This window comes from Musa acuminata, unplaced genomic scaffold (genome assembly GCF_036884655.1).
Source record: "Musa acuminata AAA Group cultivar baxijiao unplaced genomic scaffold, Cavendish_Baxijiao_AAA HiC_scaffold_1139, whole genome shotgun sequence".
Lineage (NCBI taxonomy): Eukaryota > Viridiplantae > Streptophyta > Magnoliopsida > Zingiberales > Musaceae > Musa > Musa acuminata.
In genome coordinates, this window is record NW_027021351.1 from 59,278 (window position 1) to 79,170 (window position 19,893).

Sequence of the window (19,893 nt, forward strand, 5' to 3'; positions counted from 1 at the left end):
AAGAGATATTTCATTCTTAGTTTACATATCATCTAATTGTTTCTATTCAGTCTAATCATATGATAAACACTACCGACCTCTATGTTCAAACATAAAAAAATTAAATCAATGAAACCCTACTCTGATACTAGTTGATGGGATATAAAAGAACAAATTTTATATATGAACAAATACAAGTAGGCTATAACACAGCGAAATTAAATAAAAATCATAATAAAATAGGATACCAAGATTTACGTGGAAAACCCCTTCAACGTGAAGGGTAAAAACCATAAGGTAAACCAAAGATAATCCACTATAAGAATAATGAATATACAAATCTCAGAATCTTTTATCCAAAACCCAAGCAACAATCTCAAGAGAATAATTAAGATACAAGGATTACATCACTACGCACAATATCCAAATTCTCCCCAAGTAATCACAGTAAGAATCTACTATAAATCTAATCTAACCTGAGATGAGAACACTGCTTGGATAATTGAGAATAGTCTCTTTGTGTTGCCCTTGTCTTCTTCTTTTTCCTTCTCTTGTTTGTCTGCTCAACAGCCTAGTAAATCATATCCAAATAGGAGATTAGAAAATTATGCTCGTCATAATGCATAGTTGCTATCTTTGGATAATTTGAAGATGATGAGTGCTGCAACATTGATGGTAATAAGGCCTGTATGTTGAGAAGTGCTATGATTTCTTGTAGGAATAATAACTGGAGCGTTAGAGATAGATGATAAAGATATTTTGAGGATATATATCTACAGGAGCACACAAGTGGTCAACTATAGAAAGAGAATCGAAGATGATTATGATGAGGTGTAGTGGACCATGCTTCTTCTTGGTCACGATTGCTACAGTGATCAGAGAGGAATAATGAAAGGACTAGATAGTGTTGTGGGAGGTTCGTGTGATGAGATCGGAGAGATACTCCAGTGATGTATGTTTGTTGAAGTAGCTTGCATGGTAGGATGTTCATGATTTTGAAAAGGAAAAGAAGACTTTACAAAAATAACGTGACGTGATACAAAGACTTTTTGAGTTTGAGGTTGTAGCATCAGAAAATATTATGTTCAAGAGAGTATCCTATAAAAAAGCAAGGCTTAGATCGTGGTGTTAGCTTATTTGAGGCATAAAAACGTAGCTATGGATATCATAGACAACCAAAGAATTTAAGTTTATAAAGGTTTGGAGACTTATGAAATAGTTTTTCAAATGGTGACTGGTATTGGAGAACTGGAGTGAGCATACGATTAATGAGATAGACTACAATTTAAAATATTGCTGACCAAAAAGTTGGTGGGATGGATGCCTAATGTAGAAGTGTAAGACTAGTTTCAACTATATGTTGATACTTACGTTCGGTAGAACCAGCTAATTGGCAACCATCGGTCGAATTCACCATGTGAACATCATCCGGCTTCTAGACTTCTGCTACAATGTGAACATCATCCAGCTTCCAAGCTTTTGATGCGAGGCATGCTCCGAGCTCTGATCTACAAAAGGTGTTAGCAATAGGTTACAGTCGAAGATTTTAGTAGCATCTCTTTGATTGGCAAGATCTTATTTATGAAAGGACAACAACATCTCTTTGATAGGCGAAGAGGGGTGGCGTCGCTACTCGTTAGAGCTTGTGCGATAATGGTGGAGCTCGAGGACTTTGGAGGTTGTCTAATGCCTTCGTCGTCAGAGCTACGGTTGAAAAGGCTAGAGTGCGAGAATGCAGCAGCGAAGAGGAGCAGTAGTACGAGAACACAGTTGTTGGTGGCATTGCACCTGAGCCTAATGGTGGATTTGGCGATAGCTCTAGAGTTAAAGTCATTGGAGGAAGGAGCAGTAGTCAGTGAGAAAGGAAGGATAAACCTTGCTCTAAGACAGTAATGGCTCTGATACCATGATAAGTTGAATTGTAATAATAAAAGCACACAGATTTCCCTTAACTATTCAGCAAGATTTCCTCATGCAGTTGAGGAAATTGTTGGAGGTCATAGGTGGATATTATGGATGAGGAGAGTAGTGACGAGAGATGAAAGTCGCTCTACATTTGCATCGATGCCAACATAGTCGTCAAGCGATGAAAGGGTACTAATGTAGATGTTGAATAGTTGTCACTCTACATCTATGTCGGTACTGATGTAGATATCGAGCGACCTTTTTGACACATATGTAGAGCGACGAAATGGCTGCTCGGCAACTATGTCAATATCGACATAGATGCAAAGCAACGCTTATCTTTTGTTGTCACTCTCCTCATCCATAACGGTCACCTGTGGCCCTCAACGACCCATCATCCATTACCATCAACTGAAATATTAAAATTATTTTTTTACTCTTTATTTTTATGTTTTCATTGGTAAGATCAACGATATTATGATAAATGAACATAGATGTTTCACTTTTGTAACTATAGGAGATGTGAATGTAACTCTTTAAACTGTAGGGACCGAAATTATATTTTCTTAGTTTCTAGATAAAAATTTAATTATATTCAAAAAATACTATGATTAGATTCCTATTACCAATTAATCCAACTACTTGTTGAACAAAGACTAATCAAGTTCGAATTGGAAATCCATCGTTGATAACTTATAATCAACAACTATATCTCTCTTTGTCCAAACTATAAATTTACAAGAATATTTTTTATTTAAATCTCAAATCTACATCTTAATCTTAATCTAATTAATGCTCCTCTGAGTATTTAAAATATAATTACGAGAACAAGGAATTAGAATACCATAGAGAAGAACATAAAGCAAATATATATTATATAGTAAAGCGGGAAGTGGGCTCGGTGGCCGAGACTGCGACAGGGCACAGCGGCAGCGGCAGGTCGGCGCCAGGACCACAACCCACCACCACGACACTGGCGGTGGCAGAAGGCGACACACCGACGCCCCCCTCAAGACGGACGCGTGTCGAGGCCTCCCGGCCGGCCGCATGTGGCCGAGACGTGGCGGGCGGTTTCCCGAGAGGGCTGGTGGATTCCGTCCCTCTCCCGAGCCGCCGTCATCCGTTGACCGCGTCCATCTTACGTGGCGTCGTACAGTACGTGGAAACCGTGGGACATCGTTCTGCTGGGACGCTTGGGTGGGAACGTTTTGGGTGCTGGGGAAACTGATGGTACGATGGTACCATCACGTGGCGAGCTTCGACACGTGACACGTGCATCACGTGGGTTATAAAATATCCGCATGTGCGATGGTATCCAATATGAAATCATGGGGACATGACTTATTCGCTCGATCATATCATACTGTTCATCGAGGACAAGAAAGAGAACAGGAGAAGGATTCGACATGACCGATGCAACGAGAGCAAAATAACATCAAACTTTTTTTCTTTTTGAAGGGATTACTATAACACCCTAATTTAATCTCACATTAAAAAATAATTGAATACTTGAATTAGCTAATAAAAATTTCTAGTTGGACTTAAATATTTTAGTTGAGACTTAATAAATTAATAATCGCATCGATGTCAATGTCCTCATTTGTTTAATTAAATAAAAAAAGAATTATATCGCATGTCACGAACATTCCTACCGATCGAGGTGTGAATCGATACATAAATGACTATCGTTTCAAGTGATTCAATCAAATTCAATATAACAAAAGCTAAAATAACGATTAGGGCTCGTAAACATTAGTGATTCAATCAAATTCAATATAACAAAAACTAAAATAATGATTAGGGCTCGTAAACATGAGATTTCTTCTTAGTGATTCAATCAAATTCAATATAACAAAAGCTAAAATAATGATTAGGGCCCGTAAACATGAGATTTCTTCTTATGAGGCATATGAAATCGACACTGCATCGCTACTATTGTTCGCAACCATCTAACCACCCCTTGGCACGCTATTGTTTGACATTCCTAATCTTCTTTCCTCTTCTCATTTCTCATTATTCTTTCTCCTTCGCTACATCTTCCTCTTCTCCTCCTTCGTGTTTGAAACATTGATACCGACTAATACGATCACTTCCTCATTTCCTTTCTTTTTTTCACCTTCCTCCTTCACCATACCCTCCTATTTCAGATGGCATCTTGAAGCTCTCTCCAAGGTGATGGCCATCTCTGCGTACTCTGATCCCATACAGATCTTGAAAATGATGGTTGCGGCACAGAGGGAAGGGAATCTCTTTAGAGTCTCACAGCTTGGTTTTCTCAAAAGGTTCAATTTTACATAGATTCAAGCCTGTAAGGCAGCAGAGAGCAACAGTGCAAACATCTCAAATGCAGCGACAAGTTCTGTTTGATTAATTTTCTTGTTTATAGAGAGCACAATTGGGACTCTTCTACTCCTTGAAACAAGTAACAGATAGCAGACATGATTCACAGCATGTCCAAGGGCGGATACAGCCCCAACAGATCCTAGCTGCAACATGACTAACCCATTGCATACTTCTGGGTCCAGCTTCTCGCGGAAGCCTCATACTTGTTCCGATCAGTCTTGTACATGTGTGCAATCTCTGGGACCAAAGGATCGTCGGGGTTTGGGTCTGTCAAAAGAGAACAGATGGAAAGCAACACCTGAAAGAACACCAAAGCAAATATCAAGCATCAGTTATTTTTTATCGGTCTTATCCTTCACTTACAAAAAAGTATCATATGGAAGAACAGCAAACGACAATGTTAGACGCAGGTTGTTATCGCAGCCGAATCAACCTACATCCAGATTTTCACAAGGAGCAATGGAGACCGGTTTGTTGTAATCAATTAGCATACCATGAGATGATCAAAGAAAAGAAAATAATGAACATCAGCAACCGGTCACATCTCACCAAGTCATTGATAATCAATGGCAATTACTCTCACTGACACGATTACCAAAAGATAACAACAGATGCATGAATTTATGCCACAGAGAAATCTTCAAAAATACTTCTATTTAACAGACGCTGTTGAATAATTCGCCAAAATATTCTATGAGTGAATACTGCCACTTAGATCCTGGAAAATTTTAACGCTATAAAACACCCATTAAATGTTAATCTACAATGAATTTTGAACATGAAAGAATATGCACAAAATTTAATAACCTTAGAGATTGTCAACGCAGGACTCCACTGCTCCTTCAAGATGTCAAGACAAATGCTGCCATTGCTGTTAATATTTGGATGGAAGACCTTTGTCCTGAATGCTACCTGCATAGTACAGATTTGAAGCTTAAGGGAACCGAAATCACTGCTTATTTTAACTGTGATATGTGTGTTGTTAAGTATTTAATGAAATCAAGGCACAAATTACTTAATCTCCATACACAGGCCAAGTCCTGGCATACCCATTATACCCATTAGAAATAATGCAACAACACTAAATCAAAACAAATGATGCTTATCCCTTTTCTTTTTCCACTACTAATTTACGGTGGTGAGTATTATGGGAAGTGCACCCTGACTGCTACCATATTCCAACAACAAGCTACAGTAGCTGGGATAAGAATGTTTCTTAAAGTTGGGTCCAAGTGGCTTTCCTGCTTCATTTGTTGTTGATATTGCCTATAAAATTCTCATGATCCGCCTGATTCTGTTTGTTTAAATATAATCAGAAAAATCATATAACATCCTTATTGGAAGAATAGTCCTCATAGGGTGATTGTTGACAAGTATCTTCTATTTTACAGTAGACTTACAGAACCTGTCGAAATTTGTTTTGGTGTTCAAGCTCTAAACGATGAGAAGATACAAATGCTTCGACTTTGAATGCCTTTCTCAAGTCTGTGCTATAGAAAATTTGAGGAACACCACTAATCATTGATAAACTCTCATGACTAACAAGTTTATAGATTGGTTTTAGATTTTTTTCCTCCAAATCTTGTAGCGGTGTATATTAAGTTGTTACACATGGCCAATGGGTTAATAATTATCAATTTTGTACTACACCCTTTGTGCTATATTCTTCTTGGAAATCAACTTGTTTTTCTTGATAAACAAGCTTGGGATGTTAATCACTTGTCATAGGTTGTGATTACCACATCCAATAGCTCAAAGATGATGTCAAGTCAATCATAGACCTCATGAACTTTTCTTTTTCTCTTTCTTATAAACATATCCATGCCAACTAACATCCATTTTTTAATATTTGTAGCAGGGTGTATATGCATTGTGCCCTATCCAGTGCTCCTTACCTCCTAGCCTATTTCTACATTCATGTTTAGTCAGAGGTTTGGAAAACAAAAAGCAAACCAGTTTAACATCCAATATTAACAAGAAAAAAGAGTTGTTATAGTTGCACCCTCTGAAAACAAAAGTAACTCTAAACGACAAGACATATCAAGAAGCTTAATGATGCAGTACCTTAGGTGGTTTGAATGGATAATCAGGAGGAAAGTGGATGGTGACAAGAAAGACACCCCCAGCATAAGGACTATCCGGAGGACCCATTATTGTTGCTTGCCAGTGAAACATGTCTTCTGCCACAGGACCTGTAAATTCCAAAAAAATGCAACTTATGGAAAAATAAATAAACGTCAAAGTCATGTCGAGATGAAGTTACCAGTAAATTCCAAGTTTAAGCTTCACCCACATCTAAGCATTATGATCCCAAGAATTGACTAAACTATCAAGTTCAAAATAAGGGTTTTTCGTTACCGATCTACGTTTGATAAACTCTAAGATGCTTGTGAGCATCCAAATGGATCAATTAGTAATAAACCATAAGGTTCCAACTATTTAGGCTTCAGCTACATGGATCCTTTCCTCCCATGGGTATCTACAAATTTCATCTCAATGGATTAACCATGCACTAAATAAAAAAGATGACTATTAGGATATTATCAAGCATATATTGCTTGGATCGAGTGATATTAGTCCCTTTTTATTCATTTCAAGTATATAAAAAGAAGGTCCCCAATAATTTAAGACAAGACATGTGCATGCCATTAAATTAAAAAATACCCATGAAGAACAATTGGGAGAGAGAGCAAATAAACTAGATCCATACTCAACACGACAACAAAAACTAGTTTATTGTCACTAAAAGCAGAGCCACTAAGTAGTGAGGTTAAACAATGGTTAACGAATTCATAATAGGTAATCCACGCTAATGTATCAACATCTGCAATAAAATTAATCATTTACTTAGATTAACATTATCATTCAAGCAAAAAAATATAGATATATACATATGAGCACAAGATCAATTTTTTTTTATTTTTGACAACCTTGACAGGCGAATAAGCAACCATGTTTCTGACAACCAGGTTTTTGACAACCTTGACAGGCGAATAAGCAACCAGGTTTTTGACAACCTCGCTTTCCCCTGAACCAACCGCACTAGAACAACATGTTTCGTTGTTACTTTTATGATAAGATCTAGCATATTGCCCATGCATGAAACGATATGAAATCAGAAGGCGAATAAGCAACCACAACGGAAAGCAATAAACCATTGAATTCTTGAAATAATCAATATTGACAAATAACAATCTGAAAGAACAGCCATAAAGCGACCATAGTAGACAACAAACTCTTTCACATTATATCCCATTTCCGTAAGTCTACACCTAATCCTGCAAAAGCTGAGCGTCTACCATCTCAAGACAAAACATTCTGCCACCGGGGAAAAATATAGGTTGCCTTATCTTACTTCGGTCTGAAATTTGGTAACTGCTATAAGACCAGACACCACAAACACAAGTCCAAAAACCATATTATGAACCACAACAAGGTTTCCGGCTCAATTCCCTAAATCACCACATGCAACGCGAGAAAATAGTGAAGTCGAATCATTTCATATCTAGAAAACTCAGGTAATTCTTAGAATATGGCAGCTTTAACACCAACAAAAGATCCACCCCCACCATACGAGTCCGGGTCGAAAACCTCAACAGCTCATCACAAAACAAAAGGGGAAAAAGGGCAAAACTACCTGGATCCGGCGAGGTTACCTGCGCTGCAGGACGTGGGAGGATCCTTCTGGAGGTCCTTGAGCTCCTTCAAGATCCGCTTCGAGGCCATGAACGCACACCTAATGCCCCTGCAGCAACCCCGAATCGATCGGATCGCCGAGGGAAGGAGGAGAAGAACAATCCGATCGCAAGAAGCAGCACCGGATTGGAGGTGGGGAGGAAGCGCGCTCTTATAGGAATTCTTCGGGTCGTCGTCATCCGCTCCTTCCCGCACGCGGTTTCGACGAACAAACGGCGAAAGCGGAAAGGTAATAAGGGAAGGGGGAAGTTTCGTAGCGATACATCCATCCACCGAATACGTACGCGTGTTTGCCGTATTGCATACTCGTATATTTGTACGACGGGGGGCCGATGATGTAACGATGACGACATGGTGGATGATGTGATCAACCGTCTATCAATCACATCATGCAGATATCAAAAGGTTAGTTTGTATTCCAATTTTAGATTTAATAAAATACAGCACGAATTTTTTTCACATTGACTTTACAATTTTTAATATATTTATTAAATTGTAATGTATTAAATTGACTTTACAATTTAGTCAACGAGTAGAATCTAATAAATTAGAATTTTGATAGTTTATCGTAAAGCACCGAACTCAAATTCGATATTTTTATCGAAAAAAAAAAGTCATGACAAAAAATAATTCTCTCTTATATATATTATTATTATTACCTTAAGTATTTATTAATCATTGGATAGGCTCCCAATACAAGTCTAATAAGAATTTGGCACATTAGCCCAACATTAAATCCGAATCATTTACAAAAATGCGAATTCCCAAGAAAAGCTTTTTTTTCTTTTAGGTTTTGCTGAAAAAATATCCTCGTTTTTATAATTATGTGATAGTATCCTTTTTAACCTAATACTAGAAATATCTTTTTTTCTCGTTTTCCTATAGACGGATCAATCGATAGGGTCAATCAGTCCGATTATAACATTTTTATACTTTGTTACGATATTTTTTAGTAATATCAAAAAATATTATAATGTAATACTGAGTTATAATATTTTTTTAGTATTATCAAAAACATTGTAACAATGTTGTATAATGATTACCAAGTTTGACATAATAATATTAGCTCAAGTTTTTTTTTGTTAAGTTATTTAAATATTATGCTAGTGCTATATATATATATATATATATATATATATATATATATATATATATATATATATATATATATATATATATATATATATATATATATATATATATATATATATATATATATATATATATATATATATATATATATAGTGTTTAATTGTTGCACTTGAAATGTTGTGGATTTGGGGTTTGCAATGTGTGAGTGAAGTTCCAGAGAATCCAAGAAGCAGGCCACCATAAAATATGGGCAAAATTAGTGCAGAAAATTAACACACCTGATTGGTTTCAATCATTAAAAATGTAAGCCAAAAAAAAAAAAGGAAAAAGAAACACAATTTGACGCAATAATGCCAGTGATTTATTTTGAAGACTATCTCTAGGATCCACATCACCTGTGAGATCCTAAAATTTGTTTCTTCTTCTATCTGGAAGAAGAGAAGTGACTCGACTAAGATATCTACTACCGGAGACACTTCAAGTAGCTGTTGTTGTCAGCTACTCCAATCCTTTTGTGATGATAGAGGAGGAAGAGGAGGAGGAGGTGATGATAAAGTCAGTCACGGTGCAGTAGTTCCATCCTCCATCACTGCCTTTGTTCTACTCATGGCGGCAGATGGCATCTTGCTCCTCCCGGCCCAGGTTGTGCCCAAATCCTCACCTTCCTCTGCTTGCTGTTCCATCTCCTCCATTTTCCTATTCCTCGTCAACCTCATGATTCCCATCCCTACCAAACCCACCAATAGAAGCCCAACCACTCCGCTCCCACATGCCACCGCCCAAACCCTCCACGTCGTCTCCCTCGCCGTGTCCGGAGCCGAGCTCGCCACGGACGACGGCACGACCATGGTGAAGTGCCCTGTCCTCGTCGCGGCGCAGGCGTTGTCCGACGCCGCGTCGGCGAGCTGCACCACCGATCCGTGCGGCCCGAGGCGGGCGCACTCGATCGTGGCGTTCAGTCCCGCCGGCAATGTGACTCGGGGGAAGGTGATGGAGATGGGATCTCCCAGAACTCTGAGCTCCAGCTTCCGGGTGGCGTTGGAAGTGGAACCACCGGATGCGTCGTAAGCGAGGCAGCCGACGACGGGAGCGAGGAGGGAGTAGCCGGGGACGTTGAAGAAGGACGACGACCGGTTGCCGAGGTCTTGGTGGACGACGACCAGCCGCCTCACGAACGGGACGGTCGTCGTCCTCGGAGGGACGTGGAGGGAGCCGAGACGGGCTCCTCTGCTCCACAGATTCCCGCTCCTCATCCTTTGGACAGAAGCTCTGACGCCGGAGAGACTCGAAGGAAGAGGCACCTCGTATGCCACACCTGTTCGACCTCGAGATAACAGGTCGAAAGCACGGTCGCGAATCGTCGAATCCAAGGACTCGATCGACATGGTCGACGAGTCCGTTCCAAGGGCGACGAGCAACAAGGAGGAGAAGAGGAGAGAGGTGACAGGCCAACACACCGCTCTTGGCCCCATGAGGCTGCAGGAAGAAGAGACTGCATACGTCGATGAGCTCCTAACGCCAAGCAAGCAAGGAAAAGAAGGTGGAGTTCCTTTATCTCTCCTTCCAAAGGCTGTGTGTCTGATTGAGGCCTTTTTGTCTCTCCCTTTACTATCCAACTTTAATCAACTCTATCCGTGAAGAGATGGGGGAGGAGGGCACAGAGATGGGCTGGATTGGCTAATATTGCAAGATCTAAGAGGCGAAGAGAGATGCAAAAGGTTGGAAATGGTATCAGCAGGGCAATTATAGCCATCTTGTACGTGTGGCAAGTGGAGGGTGACAGCTTGGATACCGCCGTCAATCTCGTACTAGTTGGTCAATGTGATCAACATCCATGATTGGAACATCAACAGTAATCCTGTCCAGGTTTCGTTGAGGCATATCCACACCAACTTTCTCTCTGAGCTCTGCAGTCCAATATCCATTTGTTCCTAAATATATAAATATAAATATATATATATGTATGAGATAAGGAGGAGGAGGACCAAACAATGTATTGGAAGCGGGTGACAAAGATTGGCCATGGAATCTAACAAGTCTCTTGGAGGATTGTCAACATATTTAGCCAAAATATGTGGTCCAATGAAGTCATATAAGCAGGGAATATAATATAATAAACCAACAAACTAGAAAAGTATGCAAAGTACTAAATGGATGTTTGAGGTCCTCCTCTTATGTGAGTGAGACTTGAGTCGTCGTCGTCTTATCTAACCACTGTTCTTGATATAAAAAAGAAAGAATAGGCAATGAGATCTCACGAATGGGATTTACCTCAAATATCCATCAGTCGGGCTCTCATTCATTTGAAGCATCAGAGTCCACGAATGAGATGATTTTTAGTTGTTTCTGTGCTGATCAGATTCCTCGCTGGTAAACAAAAGACAGGACACGAGCAATAATGCGGTTTGAATGAAATGTGTACAACAAAAAAAAATTAACCAAAAAGATTAGGGAAAATTTCTGACAGCATTTAACCAGAATTGGAACAGATGTACTAAAATTGGCAGTATGAAGGGGGAAAGAGGGGGGCTTACTTACAGTGCCTTAACCAACCTGCCAAATGGGTCAGTCCTTTTCTCATGTAAATAGATCTCCAACACAAAGCTGTATTCTTTTACTCCCAAAATAGTTCTTCAATTTGAGGTCAAACCTGAGCCCAAGCAGATCAGTGTAGATTAATGAATCCAACAGGACCATAAAAGATGAAGTCAGATTGAAGTTGATAACACACAACCAATCCAACCTGGAATTTGAAGAAGCCAGTCAGGGAAAATATCCACATGCCATGAAACTGAAAGATGTCACGCTGCATAAGCTGCTGGATAAATAACTGGAGACGGTAATAATTATACAGATTCATTAGTTAGGAGCAGAGTTAGTGAGCAAAGGAACTTTCGCAATCTCGTACATAATATTACATGACCATTCCCCTCCCCCCTCTAAAGCTTTGGCCGCCATCGTAGGGTAAAAAAAAAAAAAACCATGGCATGACACCCTTGCATCCACCCCATGGCATTATGGGGAGTGATAAGATGACAAAGCATCAACATTTCATTTTTCATTCGCATGAGAGAGATTGATGTTCACTGATCGTCTGACACTTGTACTACTGCGGCGAGGGGGATTGGGACTGCTTGATGGTCAATTCAGCTCTCAAGTGAAGAGTGTCATTGATGAAGAAGAGGCTATCTTCGGCCATGAAGGAAGTCCATGGTGTGGCAAACAGGTTCCTGTAGCCTACTGCCTTCCCGCCTGTGAAAGTGTAGTAGCCTTTGTACTTGCTCACAAACTCTCCTGACGGCTTGGTTCTTGCAGCAAACTCATAGTCCACCGTAAAGCTGATTGAACCTTTCTCCTGCATCCCTAGGAAAAGGCCGAAGCAGTGGAACAAACTCTGTTGATCCAAGTTGCAGTGGGCTGAGAGGAAGAATCCCTGCCCGCCCAAATGAAATGCCTGTGAGTAGACCCGGCCCGATGGGAACAGTTTAGCGCACTCCTCTCTCTTCAGGTCCAGGTAGACGATGCATTGTGGGTGAGGCCTATCGAATTCTACCACCTTCAGCGGACGGTACTTATAAGCCCTCTCCGTAAACCGCTTGTGGCTTGATTCATCAGCAGAAAAGGCGCGCTGCCGGTGCAAGGCCTCTGCCTTAAAAAAGAGCGCCTCGGTGACCAACTTGGAAGCAAGCTCGTGGTCCAGGTCATTGCATGTGAGAACTTTTCTCAGTTTCCTGCAAGTCATATGAGCAAAGCGGATATGGCGAATTAGGCGAGAACTCAAGATCTCACGCCGTTCTTCTAAGACTGGGTACTGAGCACGGGCCCATTTGAGAACAAACTCATAGATTGCATCCTCCGATGCCGCTTGGAGGTCATTACTAGATAGTATAGCCTCGATGCCAGCAAGAGGAAGACCCATCATTACGTCTTGCAACCTGCAAGTAGAAAAGTTGCCAAGTCCAAAGTTAGAATATATGTACCGAGTTTTGCATATGGTCATTGCTTCTACATGTGGACTTACTTTGTTATGTCCTTGTAACTATTGGCAAGGTAATCCTTGGCTGCATCGGTCAAAGGCTGGACTGCTGAGGCCATTGAAACACTAAAAGGGAGATCCAGATAGAGTAGTGCAGATTCTGTGGTCATGGGCAAGCTTCTAAGTAACTGAGTACAATGGTGCATGCAAGACACAACCTCAAACTTATCAGCAGCCATCAGCACATCCAAGAGGAGGGTGGGAGAGGTAGTCGACAACTTTCCACTGTACATAAAACTTAAGAGCTCCATAAGAGCAGCTTCCTCTGTTTAAAGTGAAAAAAATTAAGGTATATAAAGATAAAGTTGCTTGTCCAGAAAGGCATGCAAGTTGGGCTGATGTACAGACCTCCATAACTCTGGGGTTGTTGCTCTGAATCTCTCTCTAAAAAGATGGAACTCCGAGAACAAAATATATTTGGAATGCAGAAACAAGTTCTATCCATCAAGGATGTAGTTAAAATATCCAATAACATGAATTGTTAACTCGAGGAATGCCACATGGCAGTTCACATAATATTACTCAACTTTGTTGATTTTGTTAAAATCTGAAGATTCTCCTATACCTTAAAAAATAAAGACAAATCTAATCTGGTGCAAGAAATGACAATTTTATCAATTACAAAGTCTCAAGGATCTATTGAAAGTAAGAAAGGATCAAATGGCCAAATTGAATTATATACTCATTTCCAAGATGAAATATAACACTTTAGAGGGCAGATATACTTACACCAAGTAACACTTAATAGTTAATACCATCTGTTTTGAAATTACCTGATGCATTGATTCTTAGGGTCGCATGTCGCTGATCGGATTCTTTCATGCCATTTGAAAAAAGCTAATAATGAAAACATGAGAAAAAAAAACAATGATTTAGAAGTTATAATCACAAACAGAATAGAGTACGACAGTAGGTGGCACTTCTAACCTTGTAGAAAAATGGGCTTTTGGCAGCCAGTATAGCAGAACTAATATAAATGGAGTTGACTCTGAGGATACAAGGAGAATCAAGACTTAATGGATCATTACTTTCTGAATCATCACCTGTAAATTATTAAATATAGTCAAACAACAAACAAAAACACAAAAAATGGTACTGTGACAAAATAAGATCCAAGTCAGCATTGCCATGTTCATCAACCAATTCTTAAAACAAGGATGATTCTTCCAGGTTCAGCAAGATATTGACATCTCTATCGTACTGGTAGAAAATGTCTTCAGTGAAACCTCCTCTATATGCTCCAACGAAAGAAATAGCATATAAATGGAGAAGTTGCTTTTTTTTTCTACAAAATGTGTGATGAAGTATAGCATCAAGCTGGGATGTGTCATGACTTTTTATTCTCAAGGAGACTTGGCAGGCAAATGAGATGTGCCTTACAGCACAAATACAAGTTTGGACGACAAACAATGATTAGACCAAAAAATAATTCTGTGGCCACATAATTGACACAGAAGTTGATTATTATGACCATGCATAGTGAGCTGTTGAGTGTCTCCAAAAGTTCATGATTAAAACGAAATATAACATATATATTATTGTGCTTACTCTTAATTTTGTGTTTTTTGTCTGCTTGTTGACTTTGTTTTTATCTTGATGTAACTCCCTAACCAAAGTTACCCTTCTGTCTAATCCCATTGCGGCCCAGGATATACTTGAACCTGAATTGGTACAAAGAAAATAATATACACACAATATAGCCTGTAGGTATGCTGGCCAAACCTGATACAAATTTGTCTTAAGGAGGAATGTTAAAGTAGGTTGAGATGTTTTGCACCCAAGTTTTTCATAATACAAAGATGTTCATAACCTCCGTAAGGCCTTCCCTAGATTCATTAATGTTCTATAACCTATCCAATATTGATAAAAAAAATTACAAAATGATAATATATAAGAAGTAAGCACTTAAGGTTCACATCAGAGAAGTCAGACACTTAATGACATACAAGACTGAGACAAATACAGATTGAGACACAATGGTTGTCCTTTATTATGATGAGGCCTTCATATATGTTTTTTATTAGGATAAGATTCACATACTTATTCATTTAAAGCATAAGTATTAACAGTGACAACTAAAGACATCTGAAACTTTTATGTTGTGTTGTTAAGGTATTAATAGCAAGCTCAGATACAAAATTTATGATTTCGCAAGAATCAAGCAAATAGATTGCAGGAGCAGAGCAAGCTCGTATCTGCAATCATCCACAGGTCAAGACCTTGCTAATTGAAGTTTTTATTTTCTGTGTGCAGAAGCAACATAATCATTGACAGGATTGAATTTTCAATCCGACAAATATAGTATGAATTTAAGAACATTGTGATCAATGCTGAACAAAAAATTATTACATTGTTAAATTATTTTGTTCAGGACTAATTTCATCAAGTTAGGCCAAATAACTTTGTCTAAATGTCTCAGGTTTGGCGAAATTATGGTTGACTCAGGACTCATTCCTGAGACAAGTAGCACCTAACCCTAGCCAGCACCCAACCTAAAACCAGCCTGGCATGACATCTTGCTATCTACATGACATTCATAGACTGAAATCTTCATTAACTTGAGTTTCACCCAGCATAAGTTGAGGATGAGTTGGGACTTAAAACCTCCAAGATGTAATTGGGTCTAATTAAGTTACAGTTGGTGTTTCCTATGTGTTGGATTGGGTTAAGCTTAACTTCAATTCAATCCAAACCAAGGTTCAAAATCTTGATCAGGTGTGGATACTGATTGGAGGCCAGATCTATACAGAAACCTAGTACATAGTGACAAACTGACGCACAGTACCACTCGAACTAGAGAGAAAAAGGAGGTGATGGCAGCAGAGGCAGAGCAGGAGGAGGAGAAGGTGGTGGTGATATAGAAGCAGAGGCCTGACAGAGAGGAAGATGTGGAAGAGGAGACAAAGGAATAGACATACCAGGAGGGGGGGGTTCGGGGGAAGAGGAAAAAAGATATAGTTGTCAAAATCTTTAAAAAAAGATGGGGATACCGAGTGATAGGCTTACCACCTGATATCTCTAGTTTTAATAACTAAAATCAGATGGTACACCTGAGAAGTAACAGTACGTATATCACTATATCAGTTCACGATCAGAAAAGCAAATACAAAATTGACTGACCAGTATGGCCAGTTTTCTAAACCTCGAACCAAACTCTCCAAGTTGCAAGTTTAGAGATAATTTCTATAAAGAAACAAAATAAACATATTACCAAGCTATGCAATCAAAGTAACAACATGAATGTAAAATACCTATAAGGGAACTTGATATTCAAAAATACCTTCCACCCAGCAGCAATATTTAATTATTGACATAGCATGATGCTAAAGAGAGCTGGGCATACCGCATACACCAGTTCGATCTGTAATTGGTGCTGATTCTTCAAGCATTGGTTCATCTTCTTCATCTTGATTCTCATATTCCGCACATTCCTCAGTGTCAGGCTCGCAACTTGATATAAGCTCCGATGAGTATCTTGCAAATTCTGGTGCTAAAATTGATGAACATGTTTGTTGAATACAACAATTAAAAAATAAACAAATAAAAGTACAGATACATTAAAGTCATGGCATGACTCAGATAATGCAAGAAAGCTCCGCAAAAACTTGCAACTTAATATACCTTCAATCAAGGCTTCATTCTTCAAAGAGTAAAATAGTGAGGATTGGCATGGTTAGCGCCCCACAGTATCTTGTGAGCAAGCTATATTGAGTGTCGGCGCACTAACAGTATATTGCACACACCGATATGCATTGGACATAGTGCACATCTATAATCATGGCATGGTTCATAAGTCAACCCTTGTACCCGGGACACCATTTAGCTCTTGGACAGCCATGTCATCAGTTAGAGGGTTAAACACATTGTTCCATCTTCTGCCAAGATTCTTTGTGTTCTAACATTTTAATTGTGTTACCTATGACGTAAAGGGACTTAACCCTAACTGGATGGTGTTCTTTCGATACAAAGACTGCCCTTCTGACTTTCACCCATCAGCCATAATGACACCCAAATCTAACATCAATATAGTCATTTCATTTTTCTTCCTGAAATCGCCATCACTCAACATTACCCTTTTTAAATACATAATTAATTTCTAAACCATAGTTTTATAATCTGGTAGTGCCATTCCATGTCAACTAATTTGATCCTCAAAAACTTGAAGTATATTTCACATGAGCCTCGACATCTGAGATCACCATAATCAACAGATCCCTGAAGGGAACAGCCCAAATCGTCAAATTCAAACCATTAATAAGCATACCATAATGGGTCAGCAGATCCTGATTGAGATCGGCTCAAATCACCAGTTCTAGGTTGATTCTAACTGGTCTATCCAGAATTGGGATCATCTTAAGAACTTGAAGAACAGTACATCTTTGTTGACATAGGCAACAAGATCCAATGTTAGCCAAATTTTAATATCCGCCATCATTTTCCACTGACCAGGGTCAGAAAACCTATCTGTAACAAAAGTTCGTTATAACTCAAGTGTCAGTATTTCTAGCGCTCGATGGACCTCACTACTCGGAGAGCTAGAAAAGATTCACCTCTCCAATCGAAACCCCTTTCATTCAACAGTACCGGTAACCAAATACCTATACTTCTTGAACATATTCGGTCAGAAGAGAAAACGACAAGGAAAAAATAAATGGACTGGCGAGAGGAAGGGAATCTGCCATATCCGGGGAATTAACGGAGAGCTGGGGAGTCAGAGAGGGGTCCCCTCACCTTCCTCCTTGGAGCCATCATTTCTCCTCCGCTTGCGGTGTCCGTCCCACCCGATGCCGGCTCCAGCCCCGGCCCCGAGTGTCTCCGCCATGACCTCGATCCGAAGCACGCGGTCGGAGAAGTTGCTGGAGTTGAAGGCGAACTCGAAGTTGTTCTCTCCGCCCGGGAGGGAGTGGTCGCGATCCATCTCCGTCGCAGCCGTTCCGTCGTCGAGTGGATCGGCGCCGCCTCCCCACTCTCTCATTCCCCCTCACGCCCAAGGCGAAGCCCCAACCCTAAGAGATGAAGCGAAGCCAAGAAAGAAGGAAATGGCTGAAGGGCTTTAAAGCCGACACGAGAAAGCGGAGAGCTGCCGGTTTGCAAGTACACACCTTTTATGCTAAGATGAACCGCATTTAATATTATTATTACTACAAAAAGAATCCATATATATATATATATATATATATATATATATATATATATATATATATATATATATATATATATATATATATATATATATATATATATATATATGATGAATTTTTGAAAAAAAAATTTACTTTTCAAAATTTTTTACATATCATTCTTACTATAAAAAAAAGAGATAAAATAATTGTTTCATATAATTTAAGATATTATTTCAAAATTTTTCAAATTAAAAACGCTCTACGAAAAATTTAAACTTTTTTTTACGAATTCACCCACATATATATTGCTAATTGATTATAGTATTTCTCTCTCTAAATTCAATACATTTATACAATCAACCATTGTATGTATAATTGTAATTATGTGTAGTCATGTTGAATGAGATAACTCCAAACACTTAGATTTGTGAAGTTTGGAGATAATAAGAGTTAAATATATATTCCCATTCTAATTGAATATGAATAAAAAAATAAAAAAATCATTTAGATAATATATTATTTATTTTAAAAAAATATATGATATAGGCGAGATTCAAACTCAAAATATTATAATAAACTTTCAAAAATCTAGATTTCGAACTTTTAACCCTTTGTAAGAGTCTAATGTACCACAATTAGATCGATATTTAAAGTATAAATATGTCGAATAAGATTTCGATTCTCAACACTTAGTAAAAAACTTATAATTATTATTTAAGATATAAATATGTATTATTTAGATAATATATTATTTATTTTTTAAAGATAAATGATATAGGCGAGATTCAAACTCAAAATATTACAATAAACTTTCAAAAGTCAGATTTGGAACTCTCAACTCTCCGTCTTATACAATATATAAATATATCGGATAAGGTTTCGAATCTTAGAATCTACGGAACTAATATTTAAGATATAAATATTTATTATTTTTATGTTTATTCAGACATCATTATTATTATTTTTCTGTTTTATTATAACAATTATCAATTAGGGTTTTTCACCTGTTTGATTGACCAAAAATATTTGTCATATCGAGCTAAATAACATTATATGGTTTTATTAAAATCATTTCTCATATGAGTGGATGATAATATTTTTCTCTCACATATCTGATTTGTGTGATGGGAAAACTTTGGGTGAGGGTTGAAAACGTGGATGATAGAGGTCGTTCGATTGGACAATCTTATTGTGGACATACCAAATCCACGTCGTATTCCATCAATTGCATCCCTTCCACCTATCCTTTCCGGTGGTAGTTATCCGTCGTTACCGGTAGTTACACTTGTGTGAGAACGAGAGAACAGAAATGTGGGAAGACAATAAATTAACATATATATATATATATATATATATATATATATATATATATATATATATATATATATATATATTATAGCAGACTATATTAAATTAACGAATGATCCAATTAATTCATATTATAGCAGACTAAATTAACGAATGATCCAATTAGTTGAAGATTGGCAAATGATTCATATCTTTGATAAGTCGATTAGCATTAATTATGTAAGAAAAAGTACGACAAGAAAGGAGATCCAATTATTTGTAAATCGAACAATTATAAAAGATTTATGTAATCGACATCGAATAATTAGGACTTGTTGTCGCTGCTGTGACATGTCGGCAACAGCCTCTCAAAATCAGTTGATATCACAAGATTCTTGAAGGATAGTCTTTATGCACATGATGGTGTTCTTA

General features: G+C 38.3%; 3 protein-coding genes across 5 annotated transcripts; all 3 read right to left on the reverse strand.

Moving 5' to 3' along the window:
* Positions 1-4,229: 4,229 nt before the first annotated feature.
* On the reverse strand, positions 4,230-8,117 carry LOC135585948 (ubiquitin-conjugating enzyme E2 10). 2 transcript variants are annotated; one of them, XM_065179709.1, is made up of 4 exons: positions 7,884-8,117; positions 6,292-6,419; positions 5,035-5,139; positions 4,230-4,525 (listed from the first exon to the last, which is right to left on the reverse strand). In XM_065179709.1, the coding sequence occupies exons 1-4, from the start codon at positions 7,951-7,953 to the stop codon at positions 4,382-4,384; spliced, it is 447 nt and encodes a 148-aa protein (XP_065035781.1). In that variant the 5' UTR covers positions 7,954-8,117; the 3' UTR covers positions 4,230-4,381. The 2 variants fall into 2 exon arrangements, with proteins under 2 accessions (XP_065035781.1, XP_065035782.1); XM_065179710.1 differs by having other exon boundaries at positions 7,865-8,109.
* Positions 8,118-9,211: 1,094 nt separating this feature from the next.
* Positions 9,212-11,787, reverse strand: LOC103999688 (uncharacterized). The gene is made up of 3 exons (XM_009421506.3): positions 11,759-11,787; positions 11,554-11,665; positions 9,212-11,382 (listed from the first exon to the last, which is right to left on the reverse strand). The coding sequence occupies exon 3, from the start codon at positions 10,485-10,487 to the stop codon at positions 9,576-9,578; it is 912 nt and encodes a 303-aa protein (XP_009419781.2). The 5' UTR covers positions 10,488-11,382; positions 11,554-11,665; positions 11,759-11,787; the 3' UTR covers positions 9,212-9,575.
* A 29-nt stretch (positions 11,788-11,816) lies between these two features.
* On the reverse strand, positions 11,817-18,132 carry LOC135671484 (BTB/POZ domain-containing protein POB1-like). 2 transcript variants are annotated; one of them, XM_065179645.1, is made up of 6 exons: positions 17,783-18,132; positions 16,395-16,535; positions 13,979-14,094; positions 13,825-13,888; positions 13,037-13,316; positions 11,817-12,950 (listed from the first exon to the last, which is right to left on the reverse strand). In XM_065179645.1, the coding sequence occupies exons 1-6, from the start codon at positions 18,024-18,026 to the stop codon at positions 12,122-12,124; spliced, it is 1,674 nt and encodes a 557-aa protein (XP_065035717.1). In that variant the 5' UTR covers positions 18,027-18,132; the 3' UTR covers positions 11,817-12,121. The 2 variants fall into 2 exon arrangements, with proteins under 2 accessions (XP_065035717.1, XP_065035716.1); XM_065179644.1 differs by having other exon boundaries at positions 16,395-16,541; positions 17,783-18,130.
* Positions 18,133-19,893: the final 1,761 nt, after the last annotated feature.